This window comes from Dendrobates tinctorius, unplaced genomic scaffold, assembly GCF_039654945.1.
Source record: "Dendrobates tinctorius isolate UK_male_01 unplaced genomic scaffold, ASM3965494v1 ptg000282l, whole genome shotgun sequence".
Classification (NCBI taxonomy): domain Eukaryota; kingdom Metazoa; phylum Chordata; class Amphibia; order Anura; family Dendrobatidae; genus Dendrobates; species Dendrobates tinctorius.
This window is the reverse complement of record NW_027361949.1, coordinates 1,582,811-1,602,879: the sequence shown is the minus strand read 5'-3', so window position 1 is coordinate 1,602,879 and position 20,069 is coordinate 1,582,811. Positions and strand designations below refer to the sequence as shown.

Sequence of the window (20,069 nt, the reverse complement as noted above, 5' to 3'; positions counted from 1 at the left end):
CAAACAGGTGACAGGGTCAGGCCGGGCGAGGGGCCAAACAGGGGACAGACGGAGGCCAGGGACCAAACAGGTGACGGGGTCAGGCCGGGACGGGGCCCAAACAGGTGACAGGGTCAGGCCGGGTGAGGGGCCAAACAGGTGACAGGGTCAGGCCGGGCGAGGGGCCAAACAGGTGACAGGGTCAGGCCGGGCGAGGGGCCAAACAGGTGACAGGGTCAGGCCGGGACGGGGACCAAACAGGTGACAGGGTCAGGCCGGGACGGGGACCAAACAGTTGACAGGGTCAGGCCGGGACGGGGACCAAACAGTTGACAGGGTCAGGCCGGGCGAGGGGCCAAACAGTTGACAGTCAGAGGCCAGGGACCAAACAGGTGACGGGGTCAGGCTGGGCGAGGGGCCAAGCAGGGGACAGGGTCAGGCCGGGCGAGGGGCCAAGCAGGGGACAGGGTCAGGCCGGGCGAGGGGCCAAGCAGGGGACAGACGGAGGCCAGGGACTAAACAGGTGACGGGGTCAGGCCGGGTGAGGGGCCAAACAAGGAATAGTCGGAGGCCAGGGACCAAACAGGTGACGGGGTCAGGCTGGGATGAGGGACAAAAAGAGGCCGGAGGGGAGGGGAACGGAGAGGAAGGAGGCCGCGGCGGAGGGAAGGGAAGAGGACAGTTGCCAGACCGGGGACCAAACAGGGGACAGGCTCAGACTGGGAAAGGGGCCAAACATGGGACAGGGTCAGGCGGGGGGGGGGGGGGGGGCAAACAGAAGGCGAAGACCCAGGCCCAGGGCAAAGAAGAGTATAAAAAATAATCTGGCAGTCAAATGATTATACATGGGAGTGGTAACCCTTATCTGAGCACCTTGAAAAAAACAAGGAGTGACGTGTTATTCTTATTTATCGGGGCAAAGAAGAGGGTGGTGGAAGAGGGCGGAGGCGGGCAGAGGTCGCGCCGGAGGGGGGCGGAAGAGGGCGGAGGCCGCGCCGGAGGGGGGCGGAAGAGGGCGGAGGCCGCGCCGGAGGGGGGCGGAAGAGGGCGGAGGCCGCGCCGGAAGGGGGCGGAAGAGGGCGGAGGTCGCGCCGGAGGGGGGCGGAAGAGGGCGGAGGCCGCGCCGGAGGGGGGCGGAAGAGGGCGGAGGCCGCGCCGGAGGGGGGCGGAAGAGGGCGGAGGCCGCGCCGGAGGGGGGCGGAAGAGGGCGGAGGCCGCGCCGGAGGGGGGCGGAAGAGGGCGGAGGCCGCGCCGGAGGGGGGCGGAAGAGGGCGGAGGCCGCGCCGGAGGGGGGCGGAAGAGGGCGGAGGCCGCGCCGGAGGGGGGCGGAAGAGGGCGGAGGCCGCGCCGGAGGGGGGCGGAAGAGGGCGGAGGCCGCGCCGGAGGGGAACGGAAGAGGACGGAGGCCGTGCCGGAGGGGAAAAGAAGAGGACGGAGGCCGCACTGGAGGGGAACGCCGGAGGGGAACGGAAGAGAACGGAGGCCGCGCCGGAGAATACACAGACCCTGTACTACACTACAGCTGACAACTAGCCTGTATATGTGTGGGATGTTGTCAGTCCCCTGGTAATGACATCACTGATGTAATGACAGCCGTCCACCAGTCTGACCGCATCTTCACCTCAACCAGAGATTTACTATAAGGCCGGGATCACACATGCGAGGAATACGGCCCAGTCTCGCATGTTAATACCCGGCACTGCCGCCGGCACTCAGGATCGGAGCACGGTTGCATAGCAATACATGGAGCCACACGCTCCGCTCCTGAGTGCCGGCGGCAGTGCCGGGTATTAACATGCGAGACTGGGCCGTATTCCTCACGTATGATCCCAGCCTAAAATTCCAGATTCACCACAGCTTCTGATTGTCAGGACCCTCCCAGACCCCTGGAAGCCCCTCTTGGCCTGTGGACTCTCCTCCTGAAGATGCCTGAAGAGGAGACTCTCGACCCGGAACGTTGCAGGGTAATGAATGAGATCCACAAAGGCCAAGTTGCTGATGAATGTGATAATTCGGCCTCTGGTTGCGGAGAGTGCACAGACTGGAGGGCGGCCCGACCTGCTTCTCGGATGAGGGGTGACCAGCTCCGTACCCCACACTCTGGTGCTTCTATGCTGCCTGGTACAATGACACTGATCAATCTTCCCCCTCACGTGTCACTAGTGTTCCAGGCCACACACGCTGCTGAAGTACAGGCCATACAGATGGCGCCCCCCGCTGGGAGCTCCCGCAGGCACAGGGCTCATCTTTATGGAATCTCTGCAGGTTAATTATCAGGTAAAAATGGAAAACACAAACACACGCGGCAGAGAGCCTCCCGGCCCCTATGTTAAGTCACAGACCGGGGGTGTCGGGGACGGGAGAGACGTGCGCTGGGGGGCGACAGTCGGAGGCGACGAGCTCAGGGGCTGCGGGGGGGTCCGCACACAGGGGCTGCGGGGGGGTCCGCACACAGGGGCTGCGAGGGGGTCCGCACACAGGGGCTGCGAGGGGGTCCGCACACAGGGGCTGCGAGGGGGTCCGCACACAGGGGCTGCGAGGGGGTCCGCACACAGGGGCTGCGAGGGGGTCCGCACACAGGGGCTGCGAGGGGGTCCGCACACAGGGGCTGCGAGGGGGTCCGCACACAGGGGCTGCGAGGGGGTCCGCACACAGGGGCTGCGAGGGGGTCCGCACACAGGGGCTGCGAGGGGGTCCGCACACAGGGGCTGCGAGGGGGTCCGCACACAGGGGCTGCGAGGGGGTCCGCACACAGGGGCTGCGAGGGGGTCCGCACACAGGGGCTGTGAGGGGGTCCGCACACAGGGGCTGTGAGGGGGGGCTGCACACAGGGGCTGTGAGGGGGTCTCCACACAGGGGCTGTGGGGGGGGCTGCACACAGGGGCTGTGAGGGGGTCCCCACACAGGGGCTGTGAGGGGGTCCGCACACAGGGGCTGTGAGGGGGTCCGCACACAGGGGCTGTGAGGGGGTCCGCACACAGGGGCTGTGAGGGGGTCCCCACACAGGGGCTGTGGGGGGGGCTGCACACAGGGGCTGTGAGGGGGTCTCCACACAGGGGCTGTGGGGGGGGCTGCACACAGGGGCTGTGAGGGGGTCCGCACACAGGGGCTGTGAGGGGGTCCGCACACAGGGGCTGTGAGGGGGTCCGCACACAGGGGCTCTGGGGGTCTGTACACGGAGGATACAGCCATACACACAGTGCTCGGCCGCTGACAGCCGAACTCCTCTGTGCTCACTACCTGCAGCCTGTATATAGGGGGCGCTATAACACCGGGGTGATGACGTAGCAGTGACACTATTACTCGTACATTGTCGCCACTCACCGCCGCAGCCGCCGCTTCTTTCCTCTCCATGTCCGGTCCGTTCCGCTCCCGTCTCCGGCGCCTGCGCAGTGCACTCTGCTCTCCCGCCGCTCACAGCCGCCCGTTACTATGGACGCGGCCCGAGGGCCTGAGCGGGAGGAGAGGAGGGATGAGGTCGCCATCTGCCGGAGAGAGGCCGCATCAGCACTCAACAGACAGAGGAGAGCGTCACCTGCCGGCAACTCACCGCACTTTCCTGCACTGGTAACGCCCAGCGCCCTCTAGCCGAGCTGCAGTGCAACTGCAGGTGCGAGTGATGAGACTTGGCTATGTGCACACGTAGTTTTTTGGGTGTGCGGATTTCGGATTTTGTAAAATCCGCAGGTCAAAATACCTGCGGTTTTACCTGCGGATTGCTCTGCGGTTTTGCCCTGCGGTTTTTCATCTCCTCAATAGAGGAGATGGCAAACCACAGGGGAATCCGCAGAAAGAATTGACATGTCAATTCTTTCTGCGGATTGAAAACCGCAGATAATCCGCGCGGAAAATTCCGCACCGTCTGCACTGCGGTTTTTGATTCCCATAGGGAATCATGGTACTGTACACCGCAGCAGAAACTGATGCGGGACCGCAGCAAAATCCGCAGCGTGTGCACACAGCCTAACATGTCAATTCTTTCTGCGGATTCTCCTGCGGTTTACCATCTCCTCCATTGAGGAGATGAAAAACCGCAGGGCAAAACCGCAGAGCAATCCGCAGGTAAAAACGCAGGTCTTTTGACCTGCGGTTTCACCTGTGGATTTTACAAGATCCGCGCGGATGAATCCGCACCTAATCCGCAGCGTGTGCACACAGCCTTAGGGTATGTGCACATGCTGCAGACCCGCAGCAGTTTTAGCTGCAGTGTACATTACCATTCAAATGAATGGTAAACAAAAACCGCTGTGTAGACGTTGCGGATTTGCTGCGGTTTTGAAACCACAGAAAGAATTGACATGTCAAATCTTTCTGCGGAATCCGCAGCGGGTTCCTATCTCCACCATTGTGGAGATGGTGAATCCGCAGGACCAAACCGCAGGCAAAACCGCAGATAATCTGCAGCGTCTGCACACACAACTGACATGCTGCGAATTGTAAACCGCGCGGAAAAATCTGCAGCATGTGCACAGCGTTTTTTTTTTCCATAGGAAATAAAGGTCCTGTACAACGCAGCAGATTTCACTACGCACATACCCGCAATCGCCACCATTCACCATGACAACAGCGACATCTAACGGAGGCAATGACACCAGAATATAAAAAGCATCTGTACACGGCAGAGGGAGAGACTACATACATTACATGACCGATCCGGAGTTACATCCTGTATTATACCCTAGAGCTGCACTCACTATTCTGCTGGTGCAGTCACTGTGTACATACATTACATGACCGATCCTGAGTTACCTCCTGTATTATACCCTAGAGCTGCACTCACTATTCTGCTGGTGCATTCACTGTGTACATACATTACTGATCCTGAGTTACATCCTGTATTATACTCCAGAGCTGCACTCACAATTCTGCTGGTGCAGTCACTGTGTACATACATTACATTACTGATCCTGAGTTACATCCTGTATTATACTCCAGAGCTGCACTCACAATTCTGCTGGTGCAGTCACTGTGTACATACATTACATTACTGATCCTGAGTTACATCCTGTATTATACTCCAGAGCTGCACTCACTATTCTGCTGGTGCAGTCACTGTGTACATACATACATTACTGATCCTGAGTTACATCCTGTATTATACTCCAGAGCTGCACTCACTATTCTGCTGGTGCAGTCACTGTGTACATACATTACATGACCGATCCTGAGTTACCTCCTGTATTATACCCTAGAGCTGCACTCACTATTCTGCTGGTGCAGTCACTGTGTACATACATTACATGACCGATCCTGAGTTACATCCTGTATTATACCCTAGAGCTGCACTCACTATTCTGCTGGTGCAGTCACTGTGTACATACATTACATTACTGATCCTGAGTTACATCCTGTATTATACCCCAGAGCTGCACTCACTATTCTGCTGGTGCAGTCACTGTGTACATACATTACATTACTGATCCTGAGTTACATCCTGTATTATACCCCAGATCTGCACTCACTATTCTGCTGGTGCAGTCACTGTGTACATACATTACATTACTGATCCTGAGTTACATCCTGTATTATACCCCAGAGCTGCACTCACTATTCTGCTGGTGCAGTCACTGTGTACATACATTACATGACCGATCCTGAGTTACATCCTGTATTATACCCCAGAGCTGCACTCACTATTCTGCTGGTGCAGTCACTGTGTACATACATTACTGATCCTGAGTTACATCCTGTATTATACTCCAGATCTGCACTCACTATTCTGCTGGTGCAGTCACTGTGTACATACATTACATTACTGATCCGGAGTTACCTCCTGTATTATACTCCAGATCTGCACTCACTATTCTGCTGGTGCAGTCACTGTGTACATACATTACATTACTGATCCTGAGTTACATCCAGTATTATACTCCAGATCTGCACTCACTATTCTGCTGGTGCAGTCACTGTGTACATACATTACATGACCGATCCTGAGTTACCTCCTGTATTATACCCTAGAGCTGCACTCACTATTCTGCTGGTGCAGTCACTGTGTACATACATTACATGACCGATCCTGAGTTACATCCTGTATTATACCCTAGAGCTGCACTCACTATTCTGCTGGTGCAGTCACTGTGTACATACATTACATTACTGATCCTGAGTTACATCCTGTATTATACCCCAGAGCTGCACTCACTATTCTGCTGGTGCAGTCACTGTGTACATACATTACATTACTGATCCTGAGTTACATCCTGTATTATACTCCAGATCTGCACTCACTATTCTGCTGGTGCAGTCACTGTGTACATACATTACATGACCGATCCTGAGTTACATCCTGTATTATACCCCAGAGCTGCACTCACTATTCTGCTGGTGCAGTCACTGTGTACATACATTACATTACTGATCCTGAGTTACATCCTGTATTATACTCCAGATCTGCACTCACTATTCTGCTGGTGCAGTCACTGTGTACATACATTACATTACTGATCCGGAGTTACCTCCTGTATTATACTCCAGATCTGCACTCACTATTCTGCTGGTGCAGTCACTGTGTACATACATTACATTACTGATCCTGAGTTACCTCCTGTATTATACTCCAGAGCTGCGCTCACTATTCTGCTGGTGCAGTCACTATGTACATACATTACATTACTAATCCTGAGCTACCTCCTGTATTATACCCCAGAGCTGCACTCACTATTCTGCTGGTACAGTCACTGTGTACATACATTACTGATCCTGCGTTACCTCCTGTATTATACTCCAGAGCTGCACTCACTATTCTGCTGGTGCAGTCACTGTGTACATACATTACTGATCCTGAGTTACCTCCTGTATTATACTCCAGAGCTGCACTCACTATTCTGCTGGTGCAGTCACTGTGTACATACATTACATTACTGATCCTGAGTTACATCCTGTATTATACCCCAGAGCTGCGCTCACTATTCTGCTGGTGCAGTCACTATGTACATACATTACATTACTAATCCTGAGCTACCTCCTGTATTATACCCCAGAGCTGCACTCACTATTCTGCTGGTACAGTCACTGTGTACATACATTACTGATCCTGCGTTACCTCCTGTATTATACTCCAGAGCTGCACTCACTATTCTGCTGGTGCAGTCACTGTGTACATACATTACTGATCCTGAGTTACCTCCTGTATTATACTCCAGAGCTGCACTCACTATTCTGCTGGTGCAGTCACTATGTACATACATTACATTACTGATCCTGAGCTACCTCCTGTATTATACCCCAGAGCTGCACTCACTATTCTGCTGGTGCAGTCACTGTGTACATACATTACATGACCGATCCTGAGTTACATCCTGTATTATACCCCAGAGCTGCACTCACTATTCTGCTGGTGCAGTCACTGTGTACATACATTACATTACTGATCCTGAGTTACATCCTGTATTATACTCCAGATCTGCACTCACTATTCTGCTGGTGCAGTCACTGTGTACATACATTACATGACCGATCCTGAGTTACATCCTGTATTATACCCCAGAGCTGCACTCACTATTCTGCTGGTGCAGTCACTGTGTACATACATTACATTACTGATCCTGAGTTACATCCTGTATTATACTCCAGATCTACACTCACTATTCTGCTGGTGCAGTCACTGTGTACATACATTACATTACTGATCCGGAGTTACCTCCTGTATTATACTCCAGAGCTGCACTCACTATTCTGCTGGTGCAGTCACTGTGTACATACATTACATTACTGATCCGGAGTTACCTCCTGTATTATACTCCAGAGCTGCACTCACTATTCTGCTGGTGCAGTCGCTGTGTACATACATTACATTACTGATCCGGAGTTACCTCCTGTATTATACTCCAGATCTGCACTCACTATTCTGCTGGTGCAGTCACTGTGGACATACATTACATTACTGATCCGGAGTTACATCCTGTATTATACTCCAGATCTGCACTCACTATTCTGCTGGTGCAGTCACTGTGTACATACATTACATTACTGATCCGGAGTTACCTCCTGTATTATACCCCAGAGCTGCACTCACTATACTGCTGGTGCAGTCACTGTGTACATACATTACATTACTGATCCTGAGTTACATCCTGTATTACACCCCAGAGCTGCACTCACTATACTGCTGGTGCAGTCACTATGTACATACATTACATTACTGATCCTGAGTTACATCCTGTATTATACCCCAGAGCTGCGCTCACTATTCTGCTGGTGCAGTCACTATGTACATACATTACATTACTAATCCTGAGCTACCTCCTGTATTATACCCCAGAGCTGCACTCACTATTCTGCTGGTACAGTCACTGTGTACATACATTACTGATCCTGCGTTACCTCCTGTATTATACTCCAGAGCTGCACTCACTATTCTGCTGGTACAGTCACTGTGTACATACATTACTGATCCTGAGGTTACCTCCTGTATTATACTCCAGAGCTGCACTCACTATTCTGCTGGTACAGTCACTGTGTACATACATTCCATTACTGATCCTGAGTTACATCCTGTATTATACTCCAGAGCTGCACTCACTATTCTGCTGGTGCAGTCACTGTGTACATACATTACATTACTGATCCTGAGTTACATCCTATATTATACCCCAGAGCTGCGCTCACTATTCTGCTGGTGCAGTCACTATGTACATACATTACATTACTAATCCTGAGCTACCTCCTGTATTATACCCCAGAGCTGCACTCACTATTCTGCTGGTACAGTCACTGTGTACATACATTACTGATCCTGCGTTACCTCCTGTATTATACTCCAGAGCTGCACTCACTATTCTGCTGGTACAGTCACTGTGTACATACATTACTGATCCTGAGGTTACCTCCTGTATTATACTCCAGAGCTGCACTCACTATTCTGCTGGTACAGTCACTGTGTACATACATTCCATTACTGATCCTGAGTTACATCCTGTATTATACTCCAGAGCTGCACTCACTATTCTGCTGGTGCAGTCACTGTGTACATATATTACATTACTGATCCTGAGTTACATCCTATATTATACCCCAGAGCTGCACTCACTATTCTGCTTGTGCAGTCACTGTGTACATACATCACATTACTGATCCTGAGTTACATCCTGTATTATACCCCAGAGCTGCACTCACTATTCTGCTGGTGCAGTCACTGTGTACATACATCGCATGACTGATCCTGAGTTACCTCCTGTATTATACCCCAGAGCTGCACTCACTATTCTGCTGGTGCAGTCACTGTGTACATACATTCCATTACTGATCCTGAGTTACATCCTGTATTATACCCCAGAGCTGCACTCACTATTCTGCTGGTGCAGTCACTGTGTACATACATTACATTACTGATCCTGAGTTAGAATCATAGAATCATAGAATCGTAGAGTTGGAAGGGACCTCCTGGGCCATCTGGTCCAACCCCCTGCTCAAAGCAGGATTCGCTAAATCATCCCAGTCAGATGTCTGTCCAGCCTCTGTTTGAAGACTTCCATTGAAGGAGAACTCACCACTTCTCGTGGCAGCCTGTTCCACTCATTGATCACTCTGTCAAAAAGTTTTTTCTAATATCTAATCTGTGTCTCCTCCCATTCAGTTTCATCCCATTGCTTCTAGTCTTTCCTTGTGCAAATGAGAATAAAGTTGATCCTTCTACAATGTGACAGCCCTTTAGATATTTGTAGACAGCTATTAAGTCTCCTCTCAGTCTTCTCTTTTGCAAACTAAACATTCCCAAATCCTGCAACCTTTCCTCATAAGACAGGGTTTGCAGACCGGTCACCATTCTGGTCGCTCTTTTCTGAACTTGCTCCAGTTTGTTGATGTCTTTTTTAAAATGTGGTGCCCAAAACTGGACACAGTATTCCAGATGAGGTCTGACCAAAGAGGAGTAGAGGGAAATAATGACTTCACGTGATCTAGACTGTATGCTTCTGTTAATACATCCTAGAATTGCATTTGCCTTTTTTGCTGCTGCATCACACTGTTGACTCATATTCAGTCTGTGATCTATTAGTATACCCAAGTCTTTTTCACATGTGCTGTCACTTAGGCCTATTCCTCCCATTATGTATATGCTTTTTCCATTTTTATTGCCCAGATGTAGTACTTTGCATTTCTCCCTGTTAAAAACCATTCTGTTAGTTGCTGCCCACTTCTCCAGTTTATTTAAATCTTTTTGAATCCTCTCTCTCTCTTCTCTAGTATTAGCTATCCCTCCTAGCTTTGTGTCATCAGCAAATTTAATCAGTTTACCCTCAATTCCTTCATCTAAATCGTTGATAAAGATGTTGAACAATACAGGGCCCAGGACAGAGCCCTGTGGTACCCCACTTGAGACATTCTTCCAGCTGGATGTGCAGCCATTTACGACCACTCTTTGGGTCCGATCACTAAGCCAGTTATGAATCCACCTAACAGTTGCCTTGTCCATTCCATACTTAGTCATTTTTTCAATAAGGATTGTATGAGAGACTTTGTCAAATGCTTTGCTGAAGTCAAGATATACTATATCTACAGCATTTCCTTGATCCACCCAATCAGTGATACTGTCATAGAAGGAAATTAAGTTAGTCTGACATGACTTATTAGTTACAAACCCATGCTGACTCTGTTTAATCACTTCATTCTTATCCAGGTATTGACATACATGTTGTTTAATAATTTGTTCAAAGATCTTTCCTGGTATAGAAGTCAGACTCACCGGCCTATAGTTGCCTGGGTCCACCTTCTTCCCCTTTTTGAAGATAGGAACAACATTTGCTCTTCTCCAGTCTTCTGGCACTTCTCCTGTTCTCCAAGAATTTCAAAGATTATGGAGAGGGGTTCGAAAATTTCTTCTGCTATCTCCTTCAGTACTCTGGGGTGTAATTCATCTGGACCTGGAGACTTGAATTCATTTAGGTTAGCTAAGTGTTTCCTCACTATCTGTTTATAGATATCCTGGATTCTTCTATTCCCTTAATAGGACAGTGAATAACAGTTGATGTTACATTTCATTTCTGAGAGAAAACAGATGCAAAATAGGAATTTAAAAGTTCAGCCTTCTCAACATCCTGTCTTACCATTTCATCATTTTCATCCTGTAAAAATCCTATAGCATCTTTGACTTTTCTTTTACTTTTGACATATCCCCAAAATCCTTTATTATTGCTTTTGACATCTCTTGCAAGCCTCAATTCATTTTCAGCTTTAGCTAATCTGATTTGTGCCCTGCAGGTTCTGCAGACAGCATTATATTCTTCTTTAGATATGCCTCCCTCTTTCCATTTTATAAACATTTTTTTCTTCCTTTTTAGCATGTGCTTAAGTTCTGTGTTCATCCATCCTGGTTTCCTTAAATGCTTCCTATTCTTCCCTCTTTTCGGAATTGTTAACAACTGTGCTTTGAGAATTTCATTTTTCAAGATTTCCCATCCTTCCTGGACATTTTTGTCTTTAAGGATATCCAGCCATTGGATCCCTCCAATTCTCTTTCTGAATCCCTTAAAATCTGCCTTTCTGAAATCTAACCTTGACGTCTGAGTCTTCACAGGTCTTCCACCTCTAGTTATCCAAAATTCTAAAATAGCATGGTCGCTACCTCCTAGGGTCCCAGCCACTTTTACCTCCTCAACCATTTCCTCCCTGTTTATAAGGATTAGATCCAAGGTAGCAGTTCCCCTTGTTTTCTCCTTTACCTTTTGGAAGATAAAGTTGTCAGCAAGAGAGGATAAGAATTTCCTTGACCTGTTAGTTTTGCCTGAGAGAGATTCCCAACAAATGTCTGGATAGTTGAAATCTCCCATGACAACTATGTCATATTTTTTGGAGAACTTGGCCATTTGATGCATAAAGAGTTCATCCATATCTTCAGCTTGCACAGGCGGCCTGTAGTAAATGCCTACAATGGTGTCCTTTCCATTGTTCTGTCCTTGTATTCTTACCCAAACAGTTTCCACAGAACTCCCAGTCTCTGAAGCTTCAATCTCTGTGCAGATATACGCATTTCTAACATACAATGCGACACCTCCTCCTCGTTTATCAAGTCTGTTTCTTGCAAATAAGTTGTATCCTTCTAGTCTTGTATTCCAATCATGTGTATCGTCCCACCAAGTCTCAGTGATTCCAATGACATCATATTTCTTTTCCTGTGTTAGTAGTTCCAATTCTCCTTGTTTGTTGCCCATGCTTTGTGCATTAGTATAGAAACATTTTAGTTTGTGATTGGTTTCTCTTTCTCCAATGTTTTTATTAATTAGATTCTTTTGTCTTTGTTCTTCCTTTCCACTTCTAATAGCAGAGTTCTCAATAGCATTTGTCAGGTGTATGGCTTTTTCTGGTCTTTTGCTTCCCTTCCCATGTTGTTCTAGTTTAAAGCCCTCCTTACAAGTGTAGCAAGGCGACTTCCAAATACATGCTTTCCAGTCTTCGTAAGGTGCACCCCATCTCTAGCAAGTAGTCCATCGTATAAGTAGTTCACTCCGTGATCCAGAAATCCAAATCGTTGCTGACGGCACCATCGACGTAGCCAGTTGTTCACCTGCAGAATCTTATTCCACCTCCTTGTTCCATGGCCATCCACGGGGAGGATGGAAGAGAAGACCACCTGCGCTCCCAGTTCTTTCACTTTCTTGCCTAAGTCTTCAAAGTCTCTGCAGATGATTTCCAGGTCATTTCTTGCGGTGTCATTTGTCCCCACATGTAGTAGCAGGAATGGGTAGTCATCTGTAGGTCTGAAGAGTCCTGATATCCTGTCAGACACATCTTTAATTTTTGCACCTGGAAGACAGCACATTTCTCTTGTAGTTATATCCGGTCTGCAGATAGCGGCCTCTGTTCCTCTCAGCAGGGAATCCCCCATGACCACCACTCTCCGTTTCTTCTTCACAACATTTTTCTTTCTCCATCCAGGAGGACTCTGAAGGCGTACAAGGTTGCTGCTTGTTGGCAAAGTCTTATCCTGATGTATTTCTTCATTGTTTTCCTGCGTGAGAGCCTGGTACTGGTTCCTGAGCAGTATGGGTGCTGACTGCCTCCTGATCCTCCTGCTTCTCTGGGTCACATGTCTCCATTCCTCTGTTTCTTCAGGTGCACTTCGAATTTCTTCTCTTTCTGTTCCATGAAGAGATAATTCTGCTCTGTCCAAGAACTCTTCACCTTCCTTAATGATCTTCAACGTAGCTAACCTCTCTTCGAGATTTTGCAACTTTTCCTCCAACAGGGTCACAAGCTTGCATTTGTGGCATGTGAAGTTTGGCTTTTCCACTGGTAAATCTGTGAACATGTAGCAAGAAATGCAGCTCACCAAATGGCTCCTGGCCTCTTCCATCTTGAGATTTCTTATCGGCGCGCGGTTTTTCCGATTTCCTCTTTTCAGCTGCAACGGCCAAAACCCAGTGATCGTTGAGCTCGCGGAGACTCTTCACTTATCCCAGAAGGCACTGGGAATATACAAATGATCTCCTCAAGACTCTTCCCCTGGTCTTCCCATAGTTACATCCTGTATTATACCCCAGAGCTGCACTCACTATTCTGCTTGTGCAGTCACTGTGTACATACATTGCATGACTGATCCTGAGTTACCTCCTGTATTATACCCCAGAGCTGCACTCACTATTCTGCTGGTGCAGTCACTGTGTACATACATTCTATTACTGATCCTGAATTACGTCCTGTATTATACCCCAGAGCTGCACTCACTATTCTGCCGGTGCAGTCACTGTGTACATACATCACATTACTGATCCTGAGTTACCTCCTGTATTATACCCCAGAGCTGCACTCACTATTCTGCTGGTGCAGTCACTGTGTACATACATTACATTACTTATTCTGAGTTACATCCTGTATTATACCCCAGAGCTGCACTCACTATTCTGCTGGTGCAGTCACTGTGTACATACATTACATTACTGATCCTGAGTTACATCCTGTATTAATACTCCATAGCTGCACTCACTATTCTGCTGGTGCAGTCACTGTGTACATACATTACATTACTGATCCTGAGTTACATCCTGTATTAATACTCCAGAGCTGCACTCTCTATTCTGCTGGTGCAGTCACTGTGTACATACATTACATTACTGATCCTGAGTTACATCCTGTATTAATACTCCAGAGCTGCACTCACTATTCTGCTGGTGCAGTCACTGTGTACAGACATTCCATTACTGATCCTGAGTTACATCCTGTATTAATACTCCAGAGCTGCACTCACTATTCTGCTGGTGCAGTCACTGTGTACATACATTACATTACTGATCCTGAGTTACATCCTGTATTATACTCCAGAGCCGCACTCACTATTCTGCTGGTGCAGTCACTGTGTACATACATTACATTACTGATCCTGAGTTACATCCTGTATTATACCCCAGAGCTGCACTCACTATTCTGCTGGTGCAGTCACTGTGTACATACATTACATTACTGATCCTGAGTTACATCCTGTATTAATACTCCAGAGCTGCACTCACTATTCTGCTGGTGCAGTCACTGTGTACATACATTACATTACTGATCCTGAGTTACATCCTGTAGCTCTTTTTATTATGAAAATATCAAAACACAATACATAATACATTAGACAGACAAAAACAACATTCCAGAACTTGGAGGGTCCCCAGCAGGAACTCTCCACCAACACTAGACAATTTAAAAATAAAAATAAAAACCCAGATATAATCCATTCATCCTCATGCATACCCTTTCACGCTTCCCACCCATACCTATATACAAATAACAAAAGAAATACTTCCGGCCCATACTGCCTCAAAAATAACTTTAGCCATTAACTTGGCAAGAAAAACCCACACCGAGCTCAACACCCCTATCCTTTTTTTTTTTTTTCACAAATTTTTTTTTTTTTTTATTATATATTTTTTATATTTTTTTATTTTTTCCCCCCCCCACCTTTTTTCCTCACCACAGGTCCATATACGTCCATGGCCTATCACTCCACAAGGTCCATAAAAGTTCGTGGCCTTATCACATCTACTTGAGGAGCACGAAAGTTTTATGCCCCTCAAGAAAAAAAACCCTCCACCATTTGTCTCCGATGTGCTCAAGCATGCCTTTTCCCTCCATGGTCCATGGTATATCTCCACTTGCCACTTCCCTTTGACTTGGGGTCCTTTGATTTTTACACATAATAACATACAATACAATATAACACATAATACACCAATTAAATATAATGTCATAATATCCTTATTCATCATTACTAAATACACCATACCCTTCAAAACGTTTCTTACAGGCCCAAGTTCAGTGCCTGCAAGCCCAATATCCATTAATGCTCTATGTTTCCAAAACAAAAGACTAGAGTGGCATGCTTTAGCCCACCACCAGGAAAAGGAGTTCTCGAGGCCCCGTCCCTCACTAACTCATTCACCCTGTCCCTCAACAACTAAGACTGTCCCTGCTTCTGTCCCTATAGAAACTGTCCCTATCTGTCCCTTCCTGTCCCTACTCCACCTAACTTAACACAACTAACTCTCTATCTGTCCCTCAATGCCTGTCCCTCCCTGTCCCTATCTGCCCCTACTTCTGTCCCTAACACACCCAGTGAAACTTATGCTATCCCTACCCTCATTCACACGGAGCTAGCTCTCCCTTGAGTGCATTTTTAAAAGGAGAGGCCTCTCCAAAGCCAAGAGGCCTTCCTCACACCCAACCTTTCGAACTCCAAAGAACGGACCTTCACCAGGTCACCCAAGATGTTTCCTACCACCTCATCCCTTGGGAGGGTTTTTTTCCGCGTCGAAACTAGGCACCGTGCATTCCAAGTGTCGAACCTAACCACTACACTGACTAGGAATAAAGTGCATGGGTCCCGGCCACCCAGGGATCTGAACGCTCCATAGGCCCACTCAGCGTAGGAGAGGGACGCCAGCCGCGGCCAACGTATGGAAGCACCCACCCTGTTGTAAACCTCTACATTAAAGGGACAATGAAGCAGGAAGCGCTCCATGCTTTCCAGCACGTCGCCACACTCCTCACGGGGACAACCCCGATCATCGGATTTCCTGCACTTCAAGTTATCCTTTACATACAGCCTCCCGTGGAAGCAGCGCCAGGTAAAGTCCCAAAACTTCATGGGGATCCGCTTAGAATTTAAAAGCCCCAGCCCGACCTCCAGATCCCGGCCTGGGCAATCCTTAAGGGCCAGGGGCTTCTGGAAATGGGTCAACAGGACCCTCCTGTCAAGGCATTGCCTCGACATGGTCCTGATTTCCCACATTCCCAGACCCCACCGGCGGATCACCTTCAGAACCGGGGTAGCATAAGCCGGGAGATGCCCATGAGGTGTGCGTAGGTCCTTCACCTGTCCTCCTGTCTCCCATTCCTGGAAGAAAGGCCAAAGTCAGCCCTTGCAGGAGACTACCCACGGAGGAGCCCTCTCTAGCCAGAGGTTGGAGATGTTAGTCTTAAGAAAGGTGTTTACTAGAAACACCACCGGGTTGACCATACCCAACCCACCTAGTCTCCTCGTACGGTATGTAACCTCCCTCTTGATTAGGTTAAGCCTATTCCCCCATAACAATTGGAAGAACAGACTATAGACCCATGTCCAGAGAGGTTCCGGCAAGATGCACACACTGCCCAGGTATATTAATAAAGGTAGCAGAAAGCCTTTGCCCAGGGCAACACTTTCCCTCAGGGTTAAAGACCAACCCTTCCATTGGTCCACCTTTTGGGAGGCGATCTTAAGTCTGCCCTCCCAATTTTGCTGGGGGTAATCCCCGGGGCCAAATTCGATGCCTAGAATTTTGGCGGTGGCCTGGGGCCCTGAAAGGGTGTCCGGGAGATCAAACCTGGGATCTCCCCCTCCCAGCCAGAGACTTTCACACTTATCCCGGTTGATCAAGGACCCGGATGCCTCCGAGTAGCGCACTACCTCCGACATGACCCAATCCGCCTCCCCTCTCGAGGACACGAAAATGGAAACATCATCGGTGTACGCCACCACCCTCAGAGAGGACCCAGAGCCCGCCTGGTCCATCCCGACTCCCACCAACGGTCCACGATCTACCCTCCTTAGGAAGGGATCGATCGCGAACACGTATAAAAGCGGGCTCAGCGGACAGCCCTGACGGACCCCAGAACCCACCTCAAAAGGGCGACCTGACCAACCGTTCACCAGCGGAAAAGTCTCAGCCCCTTGGTACAAGATCTCTAACCATTTTACAAACCTCCCAGGCAGACCATACCTCAAAAGGACGCACCAGAGGTACTCGTGGTTGACCCGGTCAAAGGCTTTCGCTTGATCTAATGACAGCAAGTACCCCTTCCAGTGACCTGCCCTACCCTGCTCCACTGCCTCTCAGACACCGAGCACAGCACTAAAAGTACTGCGACCTGGAACAGAGCAATGCTGGGCCCCTGAAAGGAGCCGGGGTGCAAACTTCACCAGCCGATTAAACAGCACCTTGGCCAGAACCTTCCGGTCCGTATCGAGAAGCGCTATGGGACGCCAATTCTCGATACGGGACGGATCCTTACCCTTTGACAGAATAATGAGAGCTGACTTCCTCATTGAGTCGGGAAGAGTGCCCGAGGAGAGACACTCATTAAATACCCCTGTCAAGAGGGGGACCAAGGAGTCCCTAAAAGTCTTATAGAACTCGGATGTTAAGCCATCCGGACCTGGCGATTTCTTGGGCCGAAGCCCATCAATGGCCAGTCTCACTTCCTCTTCCCTGATTTCTTCTGCCAAAACACCAAGAGAGGGATCACCCCCTGGCTCAGGGACGGTTTCAGCCAGGAAAGCCGGCATCCCGTCCCGATCCAGATCTTTCTTCTCCAAGAGGTGTGAGTAGAAGGATCTGACCACCTCCAGGATCCCTGATTTGGATCTGTTCAGGGACCCCGTACTGTCGATCAGTCCTGTTACCATCTTACAATTCACTGACATCTTACAGTTTCTGTAAGGGTCGGGCGAGCGGTACTTCCCGAAGTCCCTCTAAAAACCAAAGATGTGTGCCTTTCATACTGACACCTCTTGAGTAAAGATTTCACTCTGGAGATTTCCTCACGGTCACCTCCAGTCGAGACAAGCTGCTCGAGTTTCCTCCCCAGAGCCTGATACAAGCGGTGCCTGTTCAGACTTCTGAGGTTCGAGAGCTGACGGAAGAATCCCGCCACCTGCTTTTTGAAGATCTCCCACCACTCTGACTTACTACTACAGAGATCCAACAGCGGTACCTGGCTCTGAAGAAAATCCTCGAAGGATTGTCTCACCTCCGCTTCTTCCAGCAGGGATGAATTGAGCTTCCACAGCCCTCTTCCCATCCGAGGAGTCTCTGCAACATTCAGAGAAAAGAAAATTATACAGTGATCGGAGAACTCCACCTCAACGGCGGACACAGCAGAAAAGATGGCGTCCTCCTTCAAAAAAACGTGTCTATTCTAGACCTACTGCTACCCCTATGGTAGGTGAAACCCCCGTGACCTGGGGTGTGCCGGATGAGGACATCCACCAGGCGAGCTTCACTGGCTATGCTATTCAACGCGACGCTATCATAAGCCAGGCGATCTCCGGGACCCCCCCGGTCACGGGACCTCGTAATGGTGTTGAAGTCCCCACCGAAGACCACCTGCCGGCTCGTAAAAAGAAAGGGCTTGATCCTCAGGAAGAGACATTTGCGGTCCCACTTGGACTGCGGGCCGTAGATGTTGATGAGCCGGAGCTCTTGTCCCCTCATGAAGACATCTAGGATCAGGCACCTCCCCATTTCCAACTCAGTAACCCATCAGCATTCAACAGCTGCAGTCTTAAAAAGGACTGCCACCCCGCTATACAGCTCGGCCGCAAGAGACCAGTGTGAGGGCCCGCACCTCCACTCCCTCCGTGCTAGATGGCCCCCATGTCTGTTAGTCTGGTCTCTTGCAAGAATAAAATTTCTGCCTCAATTCGGGAGAAAAAATCAAAGGCCGTGAAGCGAGCTGCATCTAACTTAATGCTGGCAACATTAATGGACGCCAGCGTCAACGGGGCAAGTTCAGCCATCATGGGTGATCGAGTTGGATGGCCAGTTTCTTCCCTGCCCCGCTATCACCTCCACCTGGGGAGGGGTCAGACACCTTCCTTTTCAGGGAAGCTCCCGAAGTGTCTGTCCCCCCCCTCAGGAAGAACAGTGCCCCCTGAGGGACGGACTTAGCCATCCCCTGAAGGACCCTCCGGTGAGGCCCCTGGCCCAGCACCCTCGTCTTGTGGCTCATCATCTGAACCTCCGAGGGCGCTGAACCGGTTGGAGAGTCTGATCAGAGGGGGGTCAGCGGGCCCTTCCATGTGCACCCTGGTGGTCGGGGGCGGGGGAGACTTTGAAGGCTTGTCAGCCTTCTTCCCCCCCGTTTTGCGCTTGGCACGCCTGGTTTTGCCACCTTATACTGTAGGCTGCTCCCTGACATCCTCGTCGACACTTTCATAACGAGAGGAGTCGTCTGAGTCAGCCGCTTTCTCCTCTCTCTTCATCCTCCTGATCTCCTCACTCACCGCACTCTCCACCAGGGCCTCAGAGGCTTTGGCCACGGGCCTGGAAGGAGGAGCAGGCATCACCCCGGTTGCCCAAGGCTCCACCTGTCCCTTACCTCCCTGGCGCTTTTCCTGCCCTTCCTCACTGGCCCCTCAGCCCTTCCCCCTCCGCCACCACCTGCCACAGCAGAAGCGCCACCGGGGGTTGCCCCCCCACGGTCTCCCCCCACCGGGCCTGCGGCGGCATTAGAGAAAGAGCGAGGGCAGCGGCTGAGAGGGTGACCTAGGTCACCACACAGGTGGCACCGAATGTCCTTACACAAGGCGGCCAGGTGACCTACCCCACCACACAACGCGCACTTCTGCACCTTGCAGTTGGCGCTGAAGTGGGTGGGGTCGCCGCACTTGTGGCAGACCTTCGGTTGCCCCTGGTAGAAGACCAGGATCCTGTCCCTTCCCAGGAATGCCGAGGAAGGGATGTGGGTGACCGTGCCGCCGGAAACCTTCAATTTAACCATGAAGGTCCAGCCCCCCGACCAGATGCCGAACTCGTCCCTGTTCTTTTTTGGGACCTCGTCGACCTCCCCGTAACGGGAAAGCCACGTCATGATGTCCACGCCTGCGAGTGACTCGTTACATGTAACCACGG

The 20,069-nt window shown here is 50.0% G+C and overlaps 1 protein-coding gene across 2 annotated transcripts in view; it reads right to left on the bottom strand.

Annotated features, from left to right (window-relative positions):
• Window positions 1-3,450, bottom strand: part of ALMS1 (ALMS1 centrosome and basal body associated protein) — a 55,053-nt gene extending 51,603 nt beyond the window's left edge. For both annotated transcript variants that reach the window (XM_073559918.1, XM_073559919.1), the window contains exon 1: window positions 3,304-3,450. In XM_073559918.1, the coding sequence (XP_073416019.1) occupies window positions 3,304-3,333 (30 nt within the window). In that variant the 5' untranslated portion in view covers window positions 3,334-3,450. The remainder of the gene's footprint in view (window positions 1-3,303) is intronic.
• Window positions 3,451-20,069: the final 16,619 nt, after the last annotated feature.